Here is a 21,529-nt window from a genome sequence, read left to right as displayed (position 1 = left end):
AGCGGAGTAGTGTTGAGGTCACAATCAAATCAGCCATGATCTTGCTGAACAGTGGAATGGGCTTGAGGGGTCGAAAGGCCTACTCCTGCTCCTAATTCTTGTGTTCATGTGTAGTGGCACTGAAGGTCCTAGGCTACAAACAGGAGGGGTGATAAATGGGTTTGGTTATGATGCCATGTAATCAAACAGCACGCCAAAACCCAACAATGTCACCACATGGAATTCAATCCAGATAAGTGTGAGGTGATGCACTTGGGCAAGACAAACAAGGCAAGGGAATACATGATAAACGGCAGGACCCTGTGAAGCACAGAGGACCGAGTGACCTTGGTGTGCATATACAACACCAGTCCCTTAAGGTAGCAGAGCAGGTGGATACAGTGGTTAAGAAAGCATACTTGTCTTTATTAGCCGAGGCATAGAGTTTGAGCAGAGAGGTTATGCTGGAACTGTGTAAAATGTTGGTTAGGCTGCAGCTAGAGCATTGTGTGCAGTTCTAGGATCCACATTGCGATCCCAAGGCATACAAGGCTATGGGCCAAGTGCTGAAAAATGAGAATTAGGTGGTTGTTTTTGACTGGCACAGGCATGATGGGCCGAAGGGCCTTTTTTGTGCTGTTGGACTCTATGAATAATTGTCATTTAGGCAATTGGCCAGAAGTCATTGTCCATAAACGAGTCTCTATCTTGAAATATGGAGAATATAGGAACATATATATGGGTGTAAGAATTTTAAAAAAATCAATACTACAAAACACAGAAGATGGTAAATCTTTTTTTTTTTTTAATTTTAAAATTAAATTTAGAGTACCATTTTTTCCAATTAAGGGGCAATTTTAGCGTGGCCAATCCACCTGCCCTGCACATCTTTGGTTTGTGGGGGCGAAACCCACACAAACATGGGGAGAATGTGTAAAGTCCACACGGACAGTGACCCAGAACTGGGATCGAGAAGATGGCAAATCTGATCCTTAGTCTGCTAGGTGAATCTATTTACCTGGAAGACTTGCTGCAATTGATCTCAAGGCCTGGTTTGGGGAGAGAAAAACTGGCAAGGGAACTCACTTTGAATTACTTTCCAATGTGTGTCTGTGAGTATCTGATGAGAACGCAAGCAAGAATCTGGCCGTGACTGTAACATCAATGGTCTGCCAAGACTCACCATCAAGATCAAAAATGAACAATGATCATTTGAATGGGATAGAAAATGCAGTGGTCCAAAAATGCTCTTCGGTGATTCACCATTGGATCAGCAAATTAGTAGTTGGACCATCCAAACTACAAAGTATAGAGGTCAATCAATTGTTCACTGATCTCAGCTAAATGGTGATAGGGTTTTTACAATTGGCCTCAATGCAAAAACGTTAATTTGCACAACTTGCTCGAAGCCTTGTGGTTTGAATATTGGTGTGGACAAGAACAGGCTTTGCTGAAATACACCCTTCAGTCAAATAGTCTGCCAGTATTCAACGTCAAGATATTCACAAGAATAATGACCAATGTATTCTAGGTTAGTTACTCCATCAGATTTTTAACAATGCTTTCATCTCTGGGATTTGCATCGGAATCTATCCCAGACTGATGTGATGAAGCGTTCCTTCATCTTGTCACAGTACAACAACGCACTAAACTCACCAGCATTTTCTGATTTGAGATCCCGAATCTCAGTATCTCTTGCCACCAAAGTCTTTGCAAGTTCAGCATTTTCAATACACACCCTGTGAAGAAAAGGAAAACTGAAGACTGCATTATTCATATGCAAACACTTAAGGAAATCTAATTTCAAATAAAGCGCCTTCAATAGTCAAGATTTATTACCGGCACCAAAATTTTAAAAATATTTAGTCCAACTAAAATTGAATGAGTGACATTATATTCCAGTATCCGCAATCATGACCTCCAACCAATTAAGTGTTGATTGATCCTCAAGCAGTACAGGGAAAGAGGGATGTACAGAACTAAAGGAGACAACTGCAGCCAATTTGAGGAGACTCGAAACACAAGATTAAACTTTGTCATAAGATATTAAAAGTAGCAGGAAGAAAACTCAATGAAAGTCTCCTGGTAGCTATCCGGAATAAAGTCTGAAATTCAGAACTAGTAAAGTCCACAAAAGTATAAACCTTTGGCACTCCCGAAGGCCCAAGAAGGAAACAACTTATTCCTTGATCTGGAACATGCTCAGTTCTCTCTTTGCCTTGGACGAAAAAAAAAGGACCTGGCAGTGCCGTAATCCACTTAACATTAACATTAATTGCCTGTACACTTGTAACATCAAGAGTTGTGTGGGTAACTTCCAGACAAAGGCTGACAATGCCCTGAGCAAAGGTCAAGAGAGACCTATGCTTCCAGTGATATCATTTCTCTATTTTCTCAGATGTGTCCCCAAAACTCCACTGGAAATTCAAGGTCTTTAACATTATTAAACTGTACCTTCAAAATCAGAGTGTTCAGTCGAGTGTTCAGTATAGAACTCTGCATCCTCCTGAACTGAAAATTATACAGCTTTGTCCTTCCTAAATTGAAAATACATGCCTCAAAAGTTCCAAGAACACTCACTCAAATGCTAGGCAGGTTCACAACAGACTCTCACAACAGAGGAAAAGAATGGGCATCCCAAAGGTTCTCCCCTAGCACACTTGGAACAAATGATCTAGTCCAAACAGAAAAGAATAACAATGGATACCAAGAAAAAGGATGCCAAGAAATTAAGTGGGAAAGAGGTCTCACAAAATTTAAATTGGAATGGTTCGAAGTGATTGGGATTAGCAATTAACAAGGAACAAAGAAAAGCCAATTTGCCCAAGTCATAGTCCATCCTCCCATGAAGACAGGGACTCAACACAAAAGCTACCAATCACCATGGTCACACAGAGATCATTACACACTTGACATAACATATAAGCTTGATTTTACATCACAATCATATGTGTGCTGTTACTTTGTGGGGAAAGACAATGGGCGGAATTCTCCGTTCCTGAGGCTAAGTGCCGGCGCTAATGAAGAATCCACGGGTGATTCACAACGGGAAATTTGGCGCGAACCCCTCACCGGTTCTGGTACCGGTGAGGGGCTAGCATTGGTGCTGCGTGGAACACTTGCGGATCGCTCGGAAAACAGCCGGAGAATCGCTGGGTCTGGGCCACGCATGTGTAGGGCTGACGAGCTGCACTGGTCGCGCCGGAAAACATGGTGCCGGCCGTGCTGGAACCCGAACCAGTCCACCCCGACCAGCGGCATTCTCCCCAGCCCTAGCAGAAGCCCCCCGACCAGCGGCATGGATCCTGGACTGGTGTGGCGGCGCTGGACACTGTCTGCAGTCGGCATGCCAGGCTCCCGACCGCTGGGACCACACGTGGCCCGTGCCATCACGAATTCGGCCCATTGGGGGAAGAGCATCGTGGGTGGGCCAGCTGATGACGCGCCAATGGCCTTGCGACTGTGTGCGCCCGATGGTGCTGATTTGGAGGGGGCGGAGAATCGCGAACCGGCATCAAACTGCTGCCTGCCCTGCCCAATCGCCGACGCTGATTTCGGCGTCAGCCACAGAAAATCCCGTCCAATGTACAGTAAATATATGCAAGGCTATCAGATAGCACAAGACAAGTGAAATTTGCAACAGGGGCTTTCTAACTGCAGCAGATGCCCAAATGAATCAGAGTGTACCCTTGAATTTAACCAAGTCAGTGAGATGAAAATTGCGTGAGGCTTGAGCGATTCTATCCCCATTACCCGACACCCAATATGGAATTCACTCTACAAGGCACCAACAAGAACCTCCATAGGAGTAAGAAGCCAAATGGGGAAAGATAGGGAAGAAAGAACACAGAAATCATGAGGGGATTGAGTGAATGGAATTACTGAGAGGTCATGGCAATCAAAACTTCAGTCAATCAAGTTGTCTTGGACATGCCTCTCTCCTCTCTCTCCCCTCTCCTCACCCACCATCCATAATGGGAAATAAAAATCAGCTGGCTTGCTTACAGAATCTTTATTATGTTCCTGCAAGGGAGGTTTTATCATCGCAAAACAATGAGTTATCAGGACTAATTGTTGCATAAATAAGTCTACTAACCGATCATATCTTGCAATCCAGAACTGTTCCAAATTCTTACATTTATCCTGTTTCAAGTCATTTTCCCACTGTAATACATTCACTTCCTGTAAAAAGAGCAACAAACTATCATTACACACTCCATAGTTATTTGCCAGTATAATCCGAAGGTACATTGCACAAAGGTTTCTGAAACTTCTGCATTCTCTCCAATAATCCTGAGGACAACAGCTATGGACAAGTACATGACCTGTCCTATCTTGCTTCAATAATTAGAGGCACACAGGCATTGATAGACATTGGGCAAAGATTAGGAAAATTAAATGTACAAACTGAATGTAGGGAAAAGCGAGGTATTCCCTGTGAATGAGCTGGGACAGCAGGCTAATTTAGGGGAGATGCCATTTACAGTAGTGAGGGATAGGTTTAGGTATTTGAGGATTCAGGTAGCGAGGGAATGGATGGGGTTCCATAAGTGGAATTAACAAAGGTGGTGGAGGAGGCCAGGGAGGATCTTAAGAGGTTGGATACACTGCACTTAATGTTGGCGGGGAGGGTCCAAGTGGTGAAAATGAATATTCTGCCGAGGTTCTTGTTTATCTTTCAAGCTCTCCCGATCTTTATACCAAAGGCCTTTTTTGGAAGTGGACACGATCACTTCTGACTTTGTATGGGTGGGAAAGGTGCCTAGAGTGGGGATGGCCCTGTTACAGGGGCAGAGGCAGCAGGGGTGGGATGACGTTGCCGAACTTGCTTCATTATTATTGGGCGGCGAATGTGGACAAGGTGCGGCGGTGGTGGGAATGAGAAGGGGTAGAGTGGGTTGGGATGGAGGAGGAATCTTGTAAGGGGTCTAGTTTGAGGGCTATGGTGATGGCAGCGTTGCCAATGGCTCAGAGTAGGTATTCAGGGAGCCCAGTGGTGCAGTCTATGGTGAAGATATGGAATCAGTTGAGGAGGCATTTTAGGGTGGAAGGGATGTCGGTGCTAACGCCGCTGTGCGAGAATCATGGGTTTGAGCCGGGGAGAATAGTGTATACAGGAGGTGGAGGGAAGTGGGGCTGGTCAAGGTGAGGGATCTGTATTTGGAGGAAGGGTTCATCACTCTGGAGGAGCTAAGGGAGAGGGTAGAGCTGCCGAGGGGGTAGTGAGTTCAGGTATCTGCAGGTTAGGGACTTTGCACGAAAGGTCTGGGGAGTTCCCTAGGTTGCCGTGATACAGCCTGCTGGAGTGACTGCTGCTTCCGGATGTTTGCGGCAGCGGTGGGGGGGGGGTGGGGGGGTGGGGGGAATGTGAAGCGGAGTTGGGAGGGGAAATCAATTGGGGAGTATGGAGTGAAGCATTGCGTAGGGTAAACGGGATCTCCTCTTGTGCAAGGATGAGCCTGATGCAGTTTGAGGTGGTGCCAGGGTGCATATGACTCGGGCAAGAATGGGTGGGTTCTTTCAGGGGGAAGCAGATGAGTGTGAGAGGGGTGGACAGGGGCCAGTGAATTACACGCACATGTTTTGGGGTTGTGAAAAATTGGGAAGATTCTGGGCGGGAATGTTCGCAGTCTTAGCCAGGATAGCGGAGGAGAAGATGGACCCGGACCCTTTGGTGGCGATATTTGGGGTTTCAGTGAAGACGGAGCTAAATGGAGAGGAGGAAGGTCGATGTCGTGGCCTTCGCCTCTCTGATTGCACGCCGGTGAATTTTGCTGGAGTGGCGGTCGGCATCACAAACCGGTTTGATTGGGTGACCTGTACGACTTCCTGCGGTTAGAGAAGAAAAAGTATGAGTTAAGAGGCTCTTCAGGGGGGTTTGAGGAAAGGTGGGGGATGTTTGTGACCGTGTTTGAGGAGCTGTTCGTCGTGGAGGGGAGGAGCTGGTGAAAAGAGGGAAAATCTGTACAGACTGTATAGTTAATTGTTGGGAATTATGTTTCCCAGGGCGTTTATTTGCTGTAACCCGTTTTGATACATGTTAGTAATAAAATACATTTTTTTTTAAAAAGGAAAATAAAATGTAGATTTCATAGCCAAATGACAAATGACAATGAAAGTTCCTCTGGCTAAGGTCAGCTACTGTTATGTAAGGAATTAAATCTTGGATTTGTAGGGCTCGTGTCAATCCATTGAATTTACTCAAGGTATTTAATAGTATGATTATATAATTGACTCCTGGTGCATGTGTTTCAATCAATTGACTGCACCCGACAATATAAGTTACTAACCTCTGTTTTGTTCTAGTAACAGTGCAGACTCATGAGTCTTTGATAGTCAGAGGCTTTTCCCCAGGGTAGAGGGGTCAATTACTAGGGGGCATAGGTTTAAGGTGAGAGGGGCAAAGTTTAGAGTAGATGTACGAGGCAAGTTTTTTACGCAGAGGGTAGTGGGTGCCTGGAACTCACTACCGGAGGAGGTAGTGGAGGCAGGGACGATAGGGACATTTAACGGGCATCTTGACAAATATATGAATAGGATGGGAATAGAAGGATACGGACCCAGGAAGTGTAGAAGATTGTAGTTTAGTCGGGCAGTATGGTCGGCACGGGCTTGGAGGGCCGAAGGGCCTGTTCCTGTGCTGTACATTTCTTTGTTCTTTGTTCTTTGTTTGATTTGGCTTGGAGACTACCTAATCGTGGATTTGATTGGCCTGCAGGATCATAGAATGATACAGCACGGAAAGTAGGCATTCAGCCATCACGCCGATTTTTTGCGAGATCTAACATTTAGTCCCACTCCCCTATTCCAACCCAGAACTCTGCAAACCTTTCTCATTCGAGAATTTACTCATTCCTTTTTTGAATTTACCATTGAATCTGTTTTCAACACATTAGGCAATGCATTCCAAATCACGACACTCTGTATAAAGCTGTTTTCCTCATACTGCCTCTGGTTCTTTGCCAATCACCTTACATCTGTTGCCCCTGCCTACCAGCTCCTTAGCCACTCGAATAATATCTGCGTACTTAAAAAGCTTCTCCATTTTTATAGCTTTCCCGTATTTATGTACATGATCAAAACCACTCATATTTTGGACACCTCTGTCAAATCTCCCCTAATCTGTTTCTGCTCTAAGAAAGAAAACCCTGACTCTGGTCTCCCCATATAAATACTTTATCCTCTGCACCCTCCCTTAATGTTTGACATCCATCCTAACACATTGTGCTCATAATAGTCAAAAACACTCCAGAGGCGTCTAACAAGCATTTTATCATAGGTTTAGCATAACTTCCTTGCTTTCATGCTCTTTGCATATATCAACACCATGACATATGAAATAGAAGCAGGAGCACACCAGACAACCCCTCAGTTCCACCAATCTAAGATCAGGGCTGACCACCTCATTTCCATCCTCTCCCTTGTTTGCCTTAGTGCCCAGTGACTGATAGAAATTAGGCTATGACAGGTGAGGATCTTGAAAGGATTGTTATCACTAATGAAAATGAAATGAAAATTGCTTATTGTCACGAGTAGGCTTCAATGAAGTTACTGTGAAAAACCCCTAGTCACCACATTCCGGCGCCTGTTCAGGGAGGCTGGTACGGGATTTGAACCGTGCTGCTGGCCTGCCTTGGTCTGTTTTCAAAGCCAGCAATTTAGCCCAGTGAGCTAAACCAGCCACTGATTTACGGAGGTAGTGATGGGCAAGCTAATGGGGCTAAAGGTAGACAAGTCTCCTGGCAGTGATGGAATGCATCCCAGAGTGCTAAAAGAGATGGCTAGGGAAATTGCAAATGCACTAGTGAAAATTTACCAAAATTCACTAGACTCTGGGGTGGTCCCGGCGGATTGGAAATTAGCAAACGTGACACCACTGTTTAAAAAAGGAGGTAGGCAGAAAGCGGTAATTATAGGCCAGTGAGCTTAACTTTGGTAGTAGGGAAGATGCTGGAATATATCATCAAGGAAGAAATAGCGAGGCATCTGGATGGAAATTGTCCCATTGGGCAGACGCAGCATGGGTTCATAAAGGGCAGGTCGTGGCTAACTAATTTAGTGGAATTTTTTGAGGACATTACCAGTGCGGTAGATAACGGAGAGCCAATGGATGTGGTATATCTGGATTTCCAGAAAGCCTTTGACAAGGTGCCACACAAAAGGTTGCTGCATAAGATAAAGATGCATGGCATTAAGGGGAAAGTAGTAGCATGAATAGAGAGAGGATTGGTTAATTAATAGAAAACAAAGAGTGGGGATTAATGGGTGTTTCTCTGGTTGGCAATCAGTAGTTAGTGATTTCTCTCAGGGATCAGTGTTGGGCCCACAATTGTTCACAATTTACATAGATGACTTGGAGTTGGGGACCAAGGGCAATGTGTCCAAGTTTGCAGACGACACTAAGATGAGTGGTAAAGCAAAAAGTGCAGAGGATACAGGAAGTCTGCAGAGGGATTTGGATAGGCTAAGTGAATGGGCTAGGGTCTGGCAGATAGAATACAATGTTGACAAATGTGAGGTTATCCATTTTGGTAGGAATAACAGCAAAAGGGATTATTTAAATGATAAAATATTAAAACATGCTGCTGTGCAGAGAGACCTGGGTGTGCTAGTGCATGAGTCGCAAAAAGTTGGTTTGCAGGTGCAACAGGTGATTAAGAAGGCGAATGGAATTTTGTCCTTCATTGCTAGAGAGGTGGAGTTTAAGACTAGGGAGGTTATGCTGCAATTGTATAAGGCGTTAGTGAGACTACACCTGGAGTATTGTGTTCAGTTTTGGTCTCCTTACTTGAGAAAGGACGTACTGGCACTGAAGGGTGTGCAGAGGAGATTCACTTGCGTAATCCCAGACCTGAAGATGTTGGATTACGAGGAGAGGTTGAGTAGACTGGGACTGTACTCGTTGGAATTTAGAAGGATGAGGGGGGATCTTATAGAAACATATAAAATTATATGAAGGGAATAGATAGGATAGATGCGGGCAGGTTGTTTCCACTGGCGGGTGAAAGCAGAACTAGGGGGATTAGCCTCAAAATAAGGGGAAGTAGATTTAGAACTGAGTTTAGGAGGAACTTCTTCACTCAAAGGGTTGTGAATCTATGGAATTCCTTGCCCAGTGACGCAGTAGCGGCTCCTTCATTAAATGTTTTTAAGATAAAGATAGATAGTTTTTTGAAGAATAAAGCGATTCAGGGTTATGGTGTTCGGGCTGGAAAGTGGAGCTGAGTCCACAAAAGATCAGCCATGATCTCATTGAATGGCGGAGCAGGCTCGAGGGGCCAGATGGCCTACTCATGCTCCTAGTTCTTATGTTCTTAATGCAGGGGTATGTTTCAATGAAATCACCTCTCATTCTTCTGAACTTTGGGGAACACAGGCCTGATCTATTCAATCTGTCCTGATATCATAGCAGCAAATTCAATTAATAAATGGAAAACAAATCTTAGTGACCATACTATTAAGACCATGAAACTATCACTGATAGTCCATTATCACCCAACTGGTTCAATAATTTCCATCCTTTAGGGAAGATAATTGACAGTCTTGACCTGGTCTAGTTTACATGAGACACCAGAACCAAAGCAATGTAGTTCACTCCTAACTGTCCTCAAAGTGCTTCATGTGTGGTCTCATTAAAGCCCTATCTATTTGTACCAAGACTCTTATACTTCAATATTGCCTTCCAAATTGCTTGATACAACTGCGTGGTAATTTTGAGATTCATGTACACGAGCCCCCAAATCCCTCTGAACATTAATATATATTTTTTTTAATAAATATTTTATTGAAAATTTTTGGTCAACCAACACAGTACATTGTGCATCCTTTACACAATATTATAACAACACAAATAACAATGACCTATTTTATAAACAAAAAATGAATAAATAATAAATAACAAAAATGAAAACTAGCCCTAATTGGCAACTGCCTTATCACAAGTAACACTCTCCAAAAATATAATTTAACAGTCCAATATATAATTATCTGTAGCAACGACCTATACATATTATACAGTATATATTAACAACCCTGACAGTCCTTCTGGTTCCTCCTCCCTCCCCCCCCTCCCCCCACTCCCACCCCTTCCTCCCCCCCCCTCCCCCCCCTCCCCCCCCCCTCTCCCCCCTCCCCCCATCCTGGGCTGCTGCTGCTGCCTTCTTTTTTCCATTCCATCTATCTTTCTGCGAGGTATTCGACGAACGGTTGCCACCGCCTGGTGAACCCTTGAGCCGACCCCCTTAGAACGAACATAATCCGCTCTAGCTTTATAAACCCTGCCATGTCATTTATCCAGGTCTCCACCCCCAGGGGCTTGGCTTCTTTCACATTAGCAATATCCTGCGCCGGGCTACTAGGGACGCAAAGGCCAAAACATCGGCCTCTCTCGCCTCCTGCACTCCCGGCTCTTGTGCAACCCAAATATAGCCAACCCCCAGCTTGGTTCGACCCGGACCCCCACTACTTTTGAAAGCACCTTTGTCACCCCCATCCAAAACCCCTGTAGTGCCGGGCATGACCAAAACATATGGGTATGATTCGCTGGGCTTCTCGAGCACCTCGCACACCTATCCTCCACCCCAAAAAATTTACTGAGCCGTGCTCCAGTCATATGCGCCCTGTGTAATACCTTAAACTGAATCAGGCTTAGCCTGGCACACGAGGACGATGAGTTTACCCTGCTTAGGGCATCTGCCCACAGCCCCACCTCGATCTCCTCCCCCAGCTCTTCTTCCCATTTCCCTTTTAGTTCATCTACCATAGTCTCCCCTTCGTCCCTCATTTCCCTATATATATCTGACACCTTACCATCCCCCACCCATGTCTTTGAGATCACTCTGTCCTGCACCTCGTGTCGGGAGCTGCGGGAATTCCCTCACCTGTTGCCTCGCAAAAGCCCTCAGTTGCATATACCTGAATGCATTCCCTTGGGGCAACCCATATTTCTCGGTCAGCGCTCCCAGACTCGCGAACTTCCCATCCACAAACAGATCTTTCAGTTGCGTTATTCCTGCTCTTTGCCACATTCCATATCCCCCATCCATTCCCCCCGGGGCAAACCTATGGTTGTTTCTTATCGGGGACCCCCCCCCCAAGGCTCCAGTCTTTCCCCTATGCCGTCTCCACTGTCCCAAAATCTTCAGTGTAGCCACCACCACCGGGCTTGTGGTGTAGTTCCTCGGTGAGAACGGCAATGGGGCTGTCACCATAGCCTGTAGGCTAGTCCCCCTACAGGACGCCCTCTCTAATCTCTTCCACGCCACTCCCTCCTCCTCTCCCATCCACTTACTCACCATTGAAATATTAGCGGCCCAATAATACTCACTTAGGCTCGGTAGTGCCAGCCCCCCCCTATCCCTGCTACGCTGTAAGAATCCCTTCCTCACTCTCGGGGTCTTCCCGGCCCACACAAAACCCATGATGCTCTTTTCAATCCTTTTAAAAAAAAGCCTTTGTGATCACCACCGGGAGGCACTGAAACACAAAGAGGAATCTCGGGAGGACCACCATCTTAACCGCCTGTACCCTCCCTGCCAGTGACAGGGATACCATATCCCATCTCTTAAAATCCTCCTCCATTTGTTCCACCAACCGCGTTAAATTTAACCTATGCAATGTGCCCCAATTCTTGGCTATCTGGATCCCCAGGTAACGAAAGTCCCCTGTTACCTTCCTCAACGGTAGGTCCTCTATTTCTCTACTCTGCTCCCCTGGATGCACCACAAACAACTCACTTTTCCCCATGTTCAATTTATACCCTGAAAAATCCCCAAACTCCCCAAGTATCCGCATTATTTCTGGCATCCCCTCCGCCGGGTCTGCCACGTATAGTAGCAAATCGTCCGCAAACAAAGATACCCGGTGTTCTTCTCCTCCTCTAAGTACTCCCCTCCACTTCTTGGAACCCCTCAACGCTATCGCCAGGGGCTCAATCGCCAGTGCAAACAATAATGGGGACAGAGGGCATCCCTGCCTTGTCCCTCTATGGAGCCGAAAATATGCAGATCCCCGTCCATTCGTGACCACGCTCGCCATCGGGGCCCTATACAACAGCTGCACCCATCTAACATACCCCTCTCCAAAACCAAATCTCCTCAACACCTCCCACAAATAATCCCACTCCACTCTATCAAATGCTTTCTCGGCATCCATCGCCACTACTATCTCCGTTTCCCCCTCTGGTGGGGCCATCATCATTACCCCTAACAACCTCCGTATATTCGTATTCAGCTGTCTCCCCTTCACAAACCCAGTTTGGTCCTCGTGGACCACCCCCGGGACACATTCCTCTATTCTCATTGCCATTACCTTGGCCAGGATCTTGGCATCTACATTTAGGAGGGAAATAGGTCTATAGGACCCGCATTGTAGCGGGTCCTTTTCCTTCTTTAAGAGAAGCGATATCGTTGCTTCAGACATAGTCGGGGGCAGTTGTCCCCTTTCCTTTGCCTCATTAAAGGTCCTCGTCAATACCGGGGCGAGCAAGTCCACATATTTTCTATAGAATTCGACTGGGAATCCATCCGGTCCCGGGGCCTTTCCCGCCTGCATGCTCCTAATTCCTTTCACCACTTCTTCTACCTCGATCTGTGCTCCCAGTCCCACCCTTTCCTGCTCTTCCACCTTGGGAAATTCCAGCCGATCCAAGAAGCCCATCATTCTCTCCCTCCCATCCGGGGGTTGAGCTTCATATAATTTTTTATAAAATGTCTTGAACACTCCATTCACTCTCTCCGCTCCCCGCTCCATCTCTCCTTCCTCATCCCTCACTCCCCCTATTTCCCTCGCTGCTCCCCTTTTCCTCAATTGGTGTGCCAGCAACCTGCTTGCCTTCTCCCCATATTCGTACTGTACACCCTGTGCCTTCCTCCATTGTGCCTCTGCAGTGCCCGTAGTCAGCAAGTCAAATTCTACATGTAGCCTTTGCCTTTCCCTGTACAGTCCCTCCTCCGGTGCTTCCGCATATTGTCTGTCCACCCTCAAACGTTCTTGCAGCAACCGCTCCCGTTCCTTACTCTCCTGCTTCCCTTTATGTGCCCTTATTGATATCAGCTCCCCTCTAACCACCGCCTTCAACGCCTCCCAGACCACTCCCACCTAGACCTCCCCATTATCATTGAGTTCCAAGTACTTTTCAATGCACCCCCTCACCCTTAGACACACCCCCTCATCTGCCATTAGTCCCATGTCCATTCTCCAGGGTGGGCGCCCTCCTGTTTCCTCCCCTATCTCCAAGTCTACCCAGTGTGGAGCGTGATCCGAAATGGCTATAGCCGTATACTCCGTTCCCCTCACCTTCGGGATCAACGCCCTTCCCAGCACAAAAAAGTCTATTCGCGAGTAGACTTTATGGACATAGGAGAAAAACGAGAACTCCTTACTCCTAGGTCTGCTAAATCTCCACGGGTCTACACCTCCCATCTGCTCCACAAAATCTTTAAGTACCTTGGCTGCTGCCGGTCTCCTTCCAGTCCTGGACTTCGACCTATCCAGCCCTGGTTCCAACACCGTATTAAAATCTCCCCCCATTATCAGCTTTCCCATCTCTAGGTCCGGAATGCGTCCTAGCATCCGCCTCATAAAATTGGCATCATCCCAGTTCGGGGCATATACGTTTACCAAAACCACCGTCTCCCCCTGTAGTTTGCCACTCACCATCACGTATCTGCCCCCTTTATCCGCCACTATAGTCTTTGCCTCGAACATTACCCGCTTCCCCACTAATATAGCCACCCCCCTGTTTTTCGCATCTAGCCCCGAATGGAACACCTGCCCCACCCATCCTTTGCGTAGCCTAACCTGGTCTATCAGTTTCAGATGCGTTTCCTGTAACATAACCACATCTGCCTTAAGTTTCTTAAGGTGTGCGAGTACCCGTGCCCTCTTTATCGGCCCGTTCAGCCCTCTCACGTTCCATGTGATCAGCCGGGTTGGGGGGCTTCCTACCCCCCCCCCCCTTGTCGATTAGCTGTATCTCCCCCAGGCGGTGCCCCCCCGCCCATCCCCTCCCATACCAGCTCCCCCCTCTCCCCAGCAGCAGCAACCCAGTAATTCCCCCCTCCCACCCCCCCCGCTAGATCCCCCGCTAGCGTAATTACTCCCCCCATGTTGCTCCCAGAAGTCAGCAAACTCTGGCCGACCTCGGCTTCCCCCCGTGACCTCGGGTCGCACCGTGCGACGCCCCCGCCTTCCTGCTTCTCTATTCCCGCCATGATTATCATAGCGCGGGAACCAAGCCCGCACTTCTCCCTTGGCCCCGCCCCCAATGGCCAACGCCCCATCTCCTCCACCTCCCCCCATCACCACCTGTGGAAGAGAGAAAAGTTACCACATCGCAGGATTAGTACATAAAACTCCTCTTTCCCCCCTTTTTAACCCCCCTCTTTGCCCCCCACATTCGCCCCACCACTTTGTTCAAACGTTCTTTTTAATAACCCGCTCATTCCAGTTTTTCTTCCACAATAAAAGTCCACGCTTCATCCGCCGTCTCAAAGTAGTGGTGCCTCCCTCGATATGTGACCCACAGTCTTGCCGGTTGCAGCATTCCAAATTTTATCTTCTTTTTATGAAGCACCGCCTTGGCCCGATTAAAGCTCGCCCCCCTTCTCGCCACCTCCGCACTCCAGTCTTGATAAACGCGGATCACCGCGTTCTCCCATTTACTGCTCTGAGTTTTCTTTGCCCATCTAAGGACCATTTCTCTATCCTTAAAACGGAGGAATCTCACCACTATGGCTCTGGGAATTTCTCCTGCTCTCGGCCCTCGCGCCATCACTCGGTATGCTCCCTCCACCTCCAACGGACCCGCCGGGGCCTCCGCTCTCATTAACGAGTGCTTCATCGTGATCACATATGCCCCGACGTCCGCTCCCTCCACACCTTCAGGAAGACCAAGAATCCTCAGGTTGTTCCTCCTTGCGTTGTTCTCCAGTGCCTCCAACCTTTCCACACATCGTTTCTGATGTGCCTCATGCGTCTCCGTCTTCACCACCAGGCCCTGTATGTCGTCCTCATTCTCGGCTGCCTTTGCCTTCACGACCCGAAGCTCCCGCTCCTGGGTCTTTTGTTCCTCCTTTAGCCCTTCGATCGCCTGTAGTATCGGGGCCAACAGCTCTTTCTTCATTTCCTTTTTGAGCTCTTCCACACAGCATTTCAAGAACTCTTGTTGTTCAGGGCCCCATGTTAAACTGCCACCTTCCGACGCCATCTTGGTTTTTGCTTGCCTTCCTTGCCACTGTTCTAAAGGATCCACTGCAATCCGGCCACTTTCTCCTCCTTTTTTCATCCGTATCCAGGGGGGATTCCCTTCTGGTTTACCGCACAGTGTTTTTAGCCGTCAAAATTGCCGTTGGGGCTCCTATCAAGAGCCCAAAAGTCCGTTTCACCGGGAGCTGCCGAAACGTGCGACTCAGCTGGTCATCGCCGCACCCGGAAAGTCTGAACATTAATATTTACTGCTGTCTCAAAATACTCTGCTTTTCCATTCTTCCTACCAAAGTAGATAGTTTCACACTTGCCTAAACTATCTGCCACCTTCTTACCGATCACACAAGTGGTCTATATCCCTTTGCGTCCTCCACGCAATTTACTTTAATTGTTTCATGAGCAAAAAGTTATATATTAAGCAAGGTCCTCTCATCTAAGTCATTGATTATAGAATGTAAATAGCTCAGGCCCAGGCTGATCCTTGCAGGACTCCACTGGTTACAACCCAAAAATTACCTGTTTATTTCTACTCTTCATTTCTATCCTTCAACCAAACCTCAATTTATGCCAATATATTACCCCACAAATCCATGAGCCCTAATCTTGATTAATAACCCCTTTTGTGGCACCTTATTGAATGCCTTCTGAAAATCCAATATACTACATTCACTGGTTCCCCCTTAGCTATCATAGTAAGTATACCCTCAAAAAAAAAATACTGACAGATTTATTAAACGATATTTCCTTTTCATAAAATCGGGTTGACTCTGCCCAATTGCAATGATTTTCCAACACTGTTACCACTTTCTAAACAATAGATTCCTGCATTTTCCCGACTTGTGATGTGAGACTAATTGGCTGGTAGTCTTTTGTTTTCCTCTCTGAAACAGCAGGATGTTTGCTACTTTTCTAATCCACAGAGACTGTTCTGGAATTTATGGAATTCTGAAAAGTCATAACAGCGACATCCACGATCTCTGCAGCCACGTTTTTAAAAATAAATTCCAAGGGATTTATCAGCCTTGTGTGGCACAGTGGCTCGCACATTGCTTCACAGCTCCAGGGACCTGGGTTCAATTCTGGCCTCGGGTGACTGTGTGGAGTTTGCACTTCCTCTCTGTGTCTCCGTGGGTTTCCTCTGGCTGCTTCGGTTTCCCCCCCACAGTCCAAAGACTTTTCACAGTAACTTCATTGAAGCCTACTTGTGACAATAAGCGATTATTATTATGATTAGAAGTGCAGGTTAGGTGGATTGGCCATGCATAAGTGCCCCCTAGTGTCCAAAAAGGTTAGGTGGGGTTACAGGGATAGGGTGGAGGCGTGGGCTTGGGTAGGGTGCTCTTTCCAAGGGCCGGTGCAGACTCGATGGACCAAATGGCCTCCTTCTGCACTGTAATTCTATGATTCTATGATTCTACTCTCAATTTCATTCTTACTTTTTCTGTACCAATATACTTGCTCACTCACTGGACCCTAGGTTTCCTACAATTTCCAGTAGGTTCTTGGTGGCCTCTACTGTGAAGGCAAACACAAAATATTTGTTTAACATCCCGGCCAATTTATTATTCCCTATTGTAATTTGTCTCTCCCTCTGAGGGATCCACATTTACTCTCATTAATCTCTTCATTTTTACATGTTTTTAACACCCATACAATCTATTTTTATGTTTCTTGCTTATATACTCTCATATTCTAAATGTTTCCCTTGATCAATTTGTTGGTGATCCTTTGCAATCCTCAGGCTTACTGTTCTTTTGGGCATGTATGTAGCTACCGTTGTCATGGTATGCCACATTGTAAAACTTTTAAAAATTTATCACTCTCCTTAACTTTTCCAGTTAGCTAAGGTTGTACTACTTTTCCAGTGAAGTTTTTAATTCCTCAAGGGGATGCATATTTGTTGTGAATTCAGAATTTGTTCTTTAAACGGTTGCATTGCTTATCCACAATCATCTAACCTCCCAACCTACCTCAGCTAGATCACCATTCATACCTCTGTAGCTACCTTTGTTTAGATTTTTTTCTCTATTTTCTTTTTGTTTTGATGGGTTGGTCTTTGTCTTGTTTCTTGCTTTATACCTTTATGCTGAATTCAGTTGTTCTTTATGTAGTAATTCATCCCGCAGGCGGACACTACCTCTATACCCATTACCATTCCTTTTGGTTGTTGCATCATGAAATCTTTTGTTATTTAATCTTCCATTTAATCATGAAAAAGCACCTCCAACCTATCACAGACCTTTCCTATTGTCCTTCCTGCCCCACCCCCTCTATTTGCACTGGCTAGAAATTCTAATATTTCTATCTTTCTTCAGTTCTATTGAAATATAAATTAAACTGATACACAGTTTAGAGATGGCATTTGGTCCATCCTGACAGTCATTAGTCATCAATATAAACATGACCATGCAAGATAAGTGGAGAAAAAGGTGCACCACGCCAAGCCAGATTCATCAGAAGAGAACAGCAAACAGTGTTGTGCAAAAATCTGTTAGTGCAAAAAATTACCATTCTGAAAAGAAGTTGTAAACTGGGGGTGCAATTCTCCCATCGGGAGTCTAAGTGCCGACGCCGGAGTGAAAACCAGAGTGTTTCACTCCGGCGTCGGAGCCCGCTCCCAGGGGGGGGGGCTAGGAGCGGAGTCGCGTCATTTACGCACGCCGGGCCTTGGCGCCGCGTAAAAGCGGCGGCGCATTAATGACACGTCCGGCGCCGCGTAAATTACGTCACCTGCACATGCGCGGTTGCCGTCCTCCCCGAGGCCGCCCCGCAAGAAGATGTCGGATGGATCTTGCAGGGCGGTGGAGGAAAGGAGGTCCTCCTTCAGAGAGGCCGGCCCGCTGATCGGTGGGCACCGATCGTGAGCCAGACCCCATTTGAGGCCCCTCCCGGTACAGGAACCCCCCTCCACAGGCCGCCACCCCAGCATTCCCGCGCTGTTCCCACCGGCAGCGACCAGGACGGTCTGGCCAGCGCCGGCAGGAACCCGTCGTGTTGGGCAGGCCGCTCGGCCCATCCAGGCCGGAGAATCGGCGCTCGCCCATTGCAAACGGCGAGCAGCGATTCTCCGAGCGGCCAGCCGTGATTCTCGCTGTGTCGGCTTTGGGGGGGGGGGGGGGGGGGGCAGCATGGCGGGACACGGCGTGGGGGGGGGGGGGGGGGAGAATTCCGCCCTTAATTTTTTTTAAATTAGAATTTCTACACATCTTTCATTTTTAATATGATTTATTTTTAAATCCAAATTGATTTAAGTTTAGTCCTTAGTTGGACCATTTAATGAAACATTATTTAAAATGAAATGATAACGTTTTGAAAATATTCTACAATAATTAAGAGGAATTGATAATAATAAATATTTGCACTTATCTACATGTGATTACCTTCTCTAAAATTTTGTTTCGTGCTCCTGTTTTTTGAAGTAATGTCTTTGTATGTGGAGTGGCTTTATCAAGCACAGCCTGTTAAATATAGAGTGGTACAATTGTAAGTACATTAGAACATATACCGTGCATCATTTATTTTCTATATTTAGAAGAAAAGTAGTTTGAAGAAAGCTGCCAAATGAACAGGTAGAACACTTTTAAAACTATTACAATATGGGTAAAAGAAATGTTGCCTCTTAACTTTGATACAGTTTTAAGTAGTATTGTTCACTCATGAAGTAGTGCCAGCCAGCTGTGGCTCTGGCGCATCGTTATGAAATTCCCTTTGTTTTCTGTGTTGCCAATGCAGATGTTCTTTGTCATAAGGGAAAAAAACTCAAATTTGTTTTTGTTTTTAACCATTCTCAGGATGTGGGCATCATTGGCAAGGCCAGCATCTTCAATTGCCCTTAACGAGGTAGCAAGCCACTTTCTTTAACCACTGAAACAGAATGGCTTGGTACACCATTTCAGTGAGCAGAAAGGACACAATCATGTTGGCTATGGGTTTGTAATCACATAGGTTAGTCCAGGTAACAACGGCAGATTGCTTTCCCTAAACAAGATTAATGAACCAGATGAATTTTTACAACAATCCAGTTCTTTTGTGGTTACTATTACTGATATTAGCTTTTAATTACAAATTTACTTAATTGTGTGATTTCAAATTCCCCAGCTGCTGGAATTTGAACTCGTCTCCAGATTATTTGCACAGGTGCATGGGAATATTAGTCCAGTAACAAATGCAATATGACCACTATGGGCATTTTTCCTTTGCATCTTAAATGGCTTGCTCCATTATTGTTACATCCTTTAATTCTTCGACTGCAATTGTATTGCCTCATTAAGATTACCTTTCTACATCATAGCCATTACTTCCTTTCAGTTTTTCCAAAGAAAAAGTCTGTAGCACATTTTATTCATTAGCCCCTGACAGAGCAGTATAACATTGTCAGCCATTTGAGGGACAAGAAAACATGGTTGGTATCCTGTAAGAAATTTACAACCACGGTAAAATGTTAGACCTGGGTCATTTGCATCCTTGGTCATTAATAGTGGTTCACAAGAGAACAAACCTGGTTATAGAAAGTTGTTATCAAGCATTTAGGAGTTTTTCAACTAGAACAGCTAAGCTCACTGAATCCAGGCCATGTAGTGTTCTCGGTGTATTTGACATATATTTTTTTTTTTAAATAAATATTTTATTGAAAATTTTTGGTCAACCAACACAGTACATTGTGCATCCTTTACACAACATTATAACAATACAGATAATAATGACCTTTTTTATATAAACAAAAAACAACAAATAAATAAATATTAAATAACAAAAATGAAAACTAGCCCTAATTGGCAACTGCCTTGTCACAGGCTATACCCCCCCCCCCATCCCTCCCCCCCCCCCCCCCCCCCCCCAAGTCCTGGGCTGCTGCTGCTGCCTTCTTTTTTCCCCCATCTATCTTTCCGCAAGATATTCGACGAACGGTTGCCACCGCCTGGTGAACCCTTGAGCCGACCCCCTTAGGACGAACTTAATCCGCTCTAGCTTTATGAACCCCGCCATATCATTTATCCAGGTCTCCACCCCCGGGGGCTTGGCTTCTTTCCACATTAGCAATATCCTGCGCCGTGCTACTAGGGACGCAAAGGCCAAAACATCGGCCTCTCTCGCCTCCTGCACTCCCGGCTCTTGTGCAACCCCAAATATAGCCAACCCCCAGCTTGGTTCGACCCGGACTCCTACTACTTTTGAAAGCGCCTTTGTCACCCCCACCCAAAACCCCTGTAGTGCCGGGCATGACCAAAACATATGGGTATGATTCGCTGGGCTTCTCGAGCACCTCGCACACCTATCCTCCACCCCAAAAAATTTACTGAGCCGTGTTCCAGTCATATGTGCCCTGTGTAATACCTTAAACTGAATCAGGCTTAGCCTGGCGCACGAGGACGACGAGTTTACCCTGTTTAGGGCATCTGCCCACAGCCCCTCCTCGATCTCCTCCCCTAGCTCTTCTTCCCATTTCCCTTTTAGTTCGTCCACCATAGTCTCCCCTTCGTCCCTCATTTCCCTATATATATCCGACACCTTACCATCCCCCACCCATTTCTTTGAGATGACTCTGTCCTGCACCTCTTGTGTCGGGAGCTGCGGGAATTCCCTCACCTGTTGCCTCGCAAAAGCCCTCAATTGCATGTACCTGAATGCATTCCCTTGGGGCAACCCATATTTCTCGGTCAGCGCTCCCAGACTTGCGAACTTCCCGTCCACAAATAGATCTTTCAGTTGCGTTATTCCTGCTCTTTGCCACATTCCATATCCCCCATCCATTCCCCCCGGGGCAAACCTATGGTTGTTTCTTATCGGGGACCCCCCCAATGCTCCGGTCTTTCCCCTATGTCGTCTCCACTGTCCCCAAATCTTCAGTGTAGCTACCACCACCGGGCTCGTGGTGTAGTTCCTCGGTGAGAACGGCAATGGGGCTGTCACCATAGCCTGCAGGCTGGTCCCCCTACAGGACGCCCTCTCTAATCTCTTCCACGCCGCTCCCTCCTCCTCTCCCATCCACTTACTCACCATTGAAATATTAGCGGCCCAATAATACTCACTTAGGCTCGGTAATGCCAGCCCCCCCTATCCCTACTACGCTGTAAGAATCCCTTCCTCACTCTCGGAGTCTTCCCGGCCCAAACAAAACCCATGATGCTCTTTTCTATCCTTTTAAAAAAAGCCTTCGTGATCACCACCGGGAGGCACTGAAACACAAAGAGGAATCTCGGGAGGACCACCATCTTAACCGCCTGCACCCTCCCTGCCATTGACAGTGCTACCATATCCCATCTCTTGAAATCTTCCTCCATCTGTTCCACCAACCGCGTTAAATTTAGCCTGTGCAATGTGCCCCAATTCTTAGCTATCTGGA

At 46.5% G+C, this 21,529-nt stretch overlaps 1 protein-coding gene across 5 annotated transcripts in view; it reads right to left on the bottom strand.

Annotated features, from left to right (window-relative positions):
• Nucleotides 1–21,529, bottom strand: part of ccdc125 (coiled-coil domain containing 125) — a 118,562-nt gene that overhangs the window by 46,962 nt on the left and 50,071 nt on the right. For 4 of the 5 annotated variants that reach the window (XM_072516173.1, XM_072516176.1, XM_072516172.1 and 1 more), the window contains 3 exons: nt 18,567–18,644; nt 4,076–4,161; nt 1,636–1,736 (listed from right to left, as the gene is read on the bottom strand). In XM_072516173.1, coding sequence (XP_072372274.1) covers nt 1,636–1,736; nt 4,076–4,161; nt 18,567–18,644 — 265 coding nt within the window. The remainder of the gene's footprint in view (nt 1–1,635; nt 1,737–4,075; nt 4,162–18,566; nt 18,645–21,529) is intronic. The other variant, XM_072516175.1, reaches the window with a different exon arrangement.

Source organism: Scyliorhinus torazame, chromosome 9 (genome assembly GCF_047496885.1).
Source record: "Scyliorhinus torazame isolate Kashiwa2021f chromosome 9, sScyTor2.1, whole genome shotgun sequence".
NCBI classification, from domain to species: domain Eukaryota; kingdom Metazoa; phylum Chordata; class Chondrichthyes; order Carcharhiniformes; family Scyliorhinidae; genus Scyliorhinus; species Scyliorhinus torazame.
Note: the sequence above shows the minus strand (reverse complement) of the source record. Positions and strands in the feature narration are given on the sequence as shown.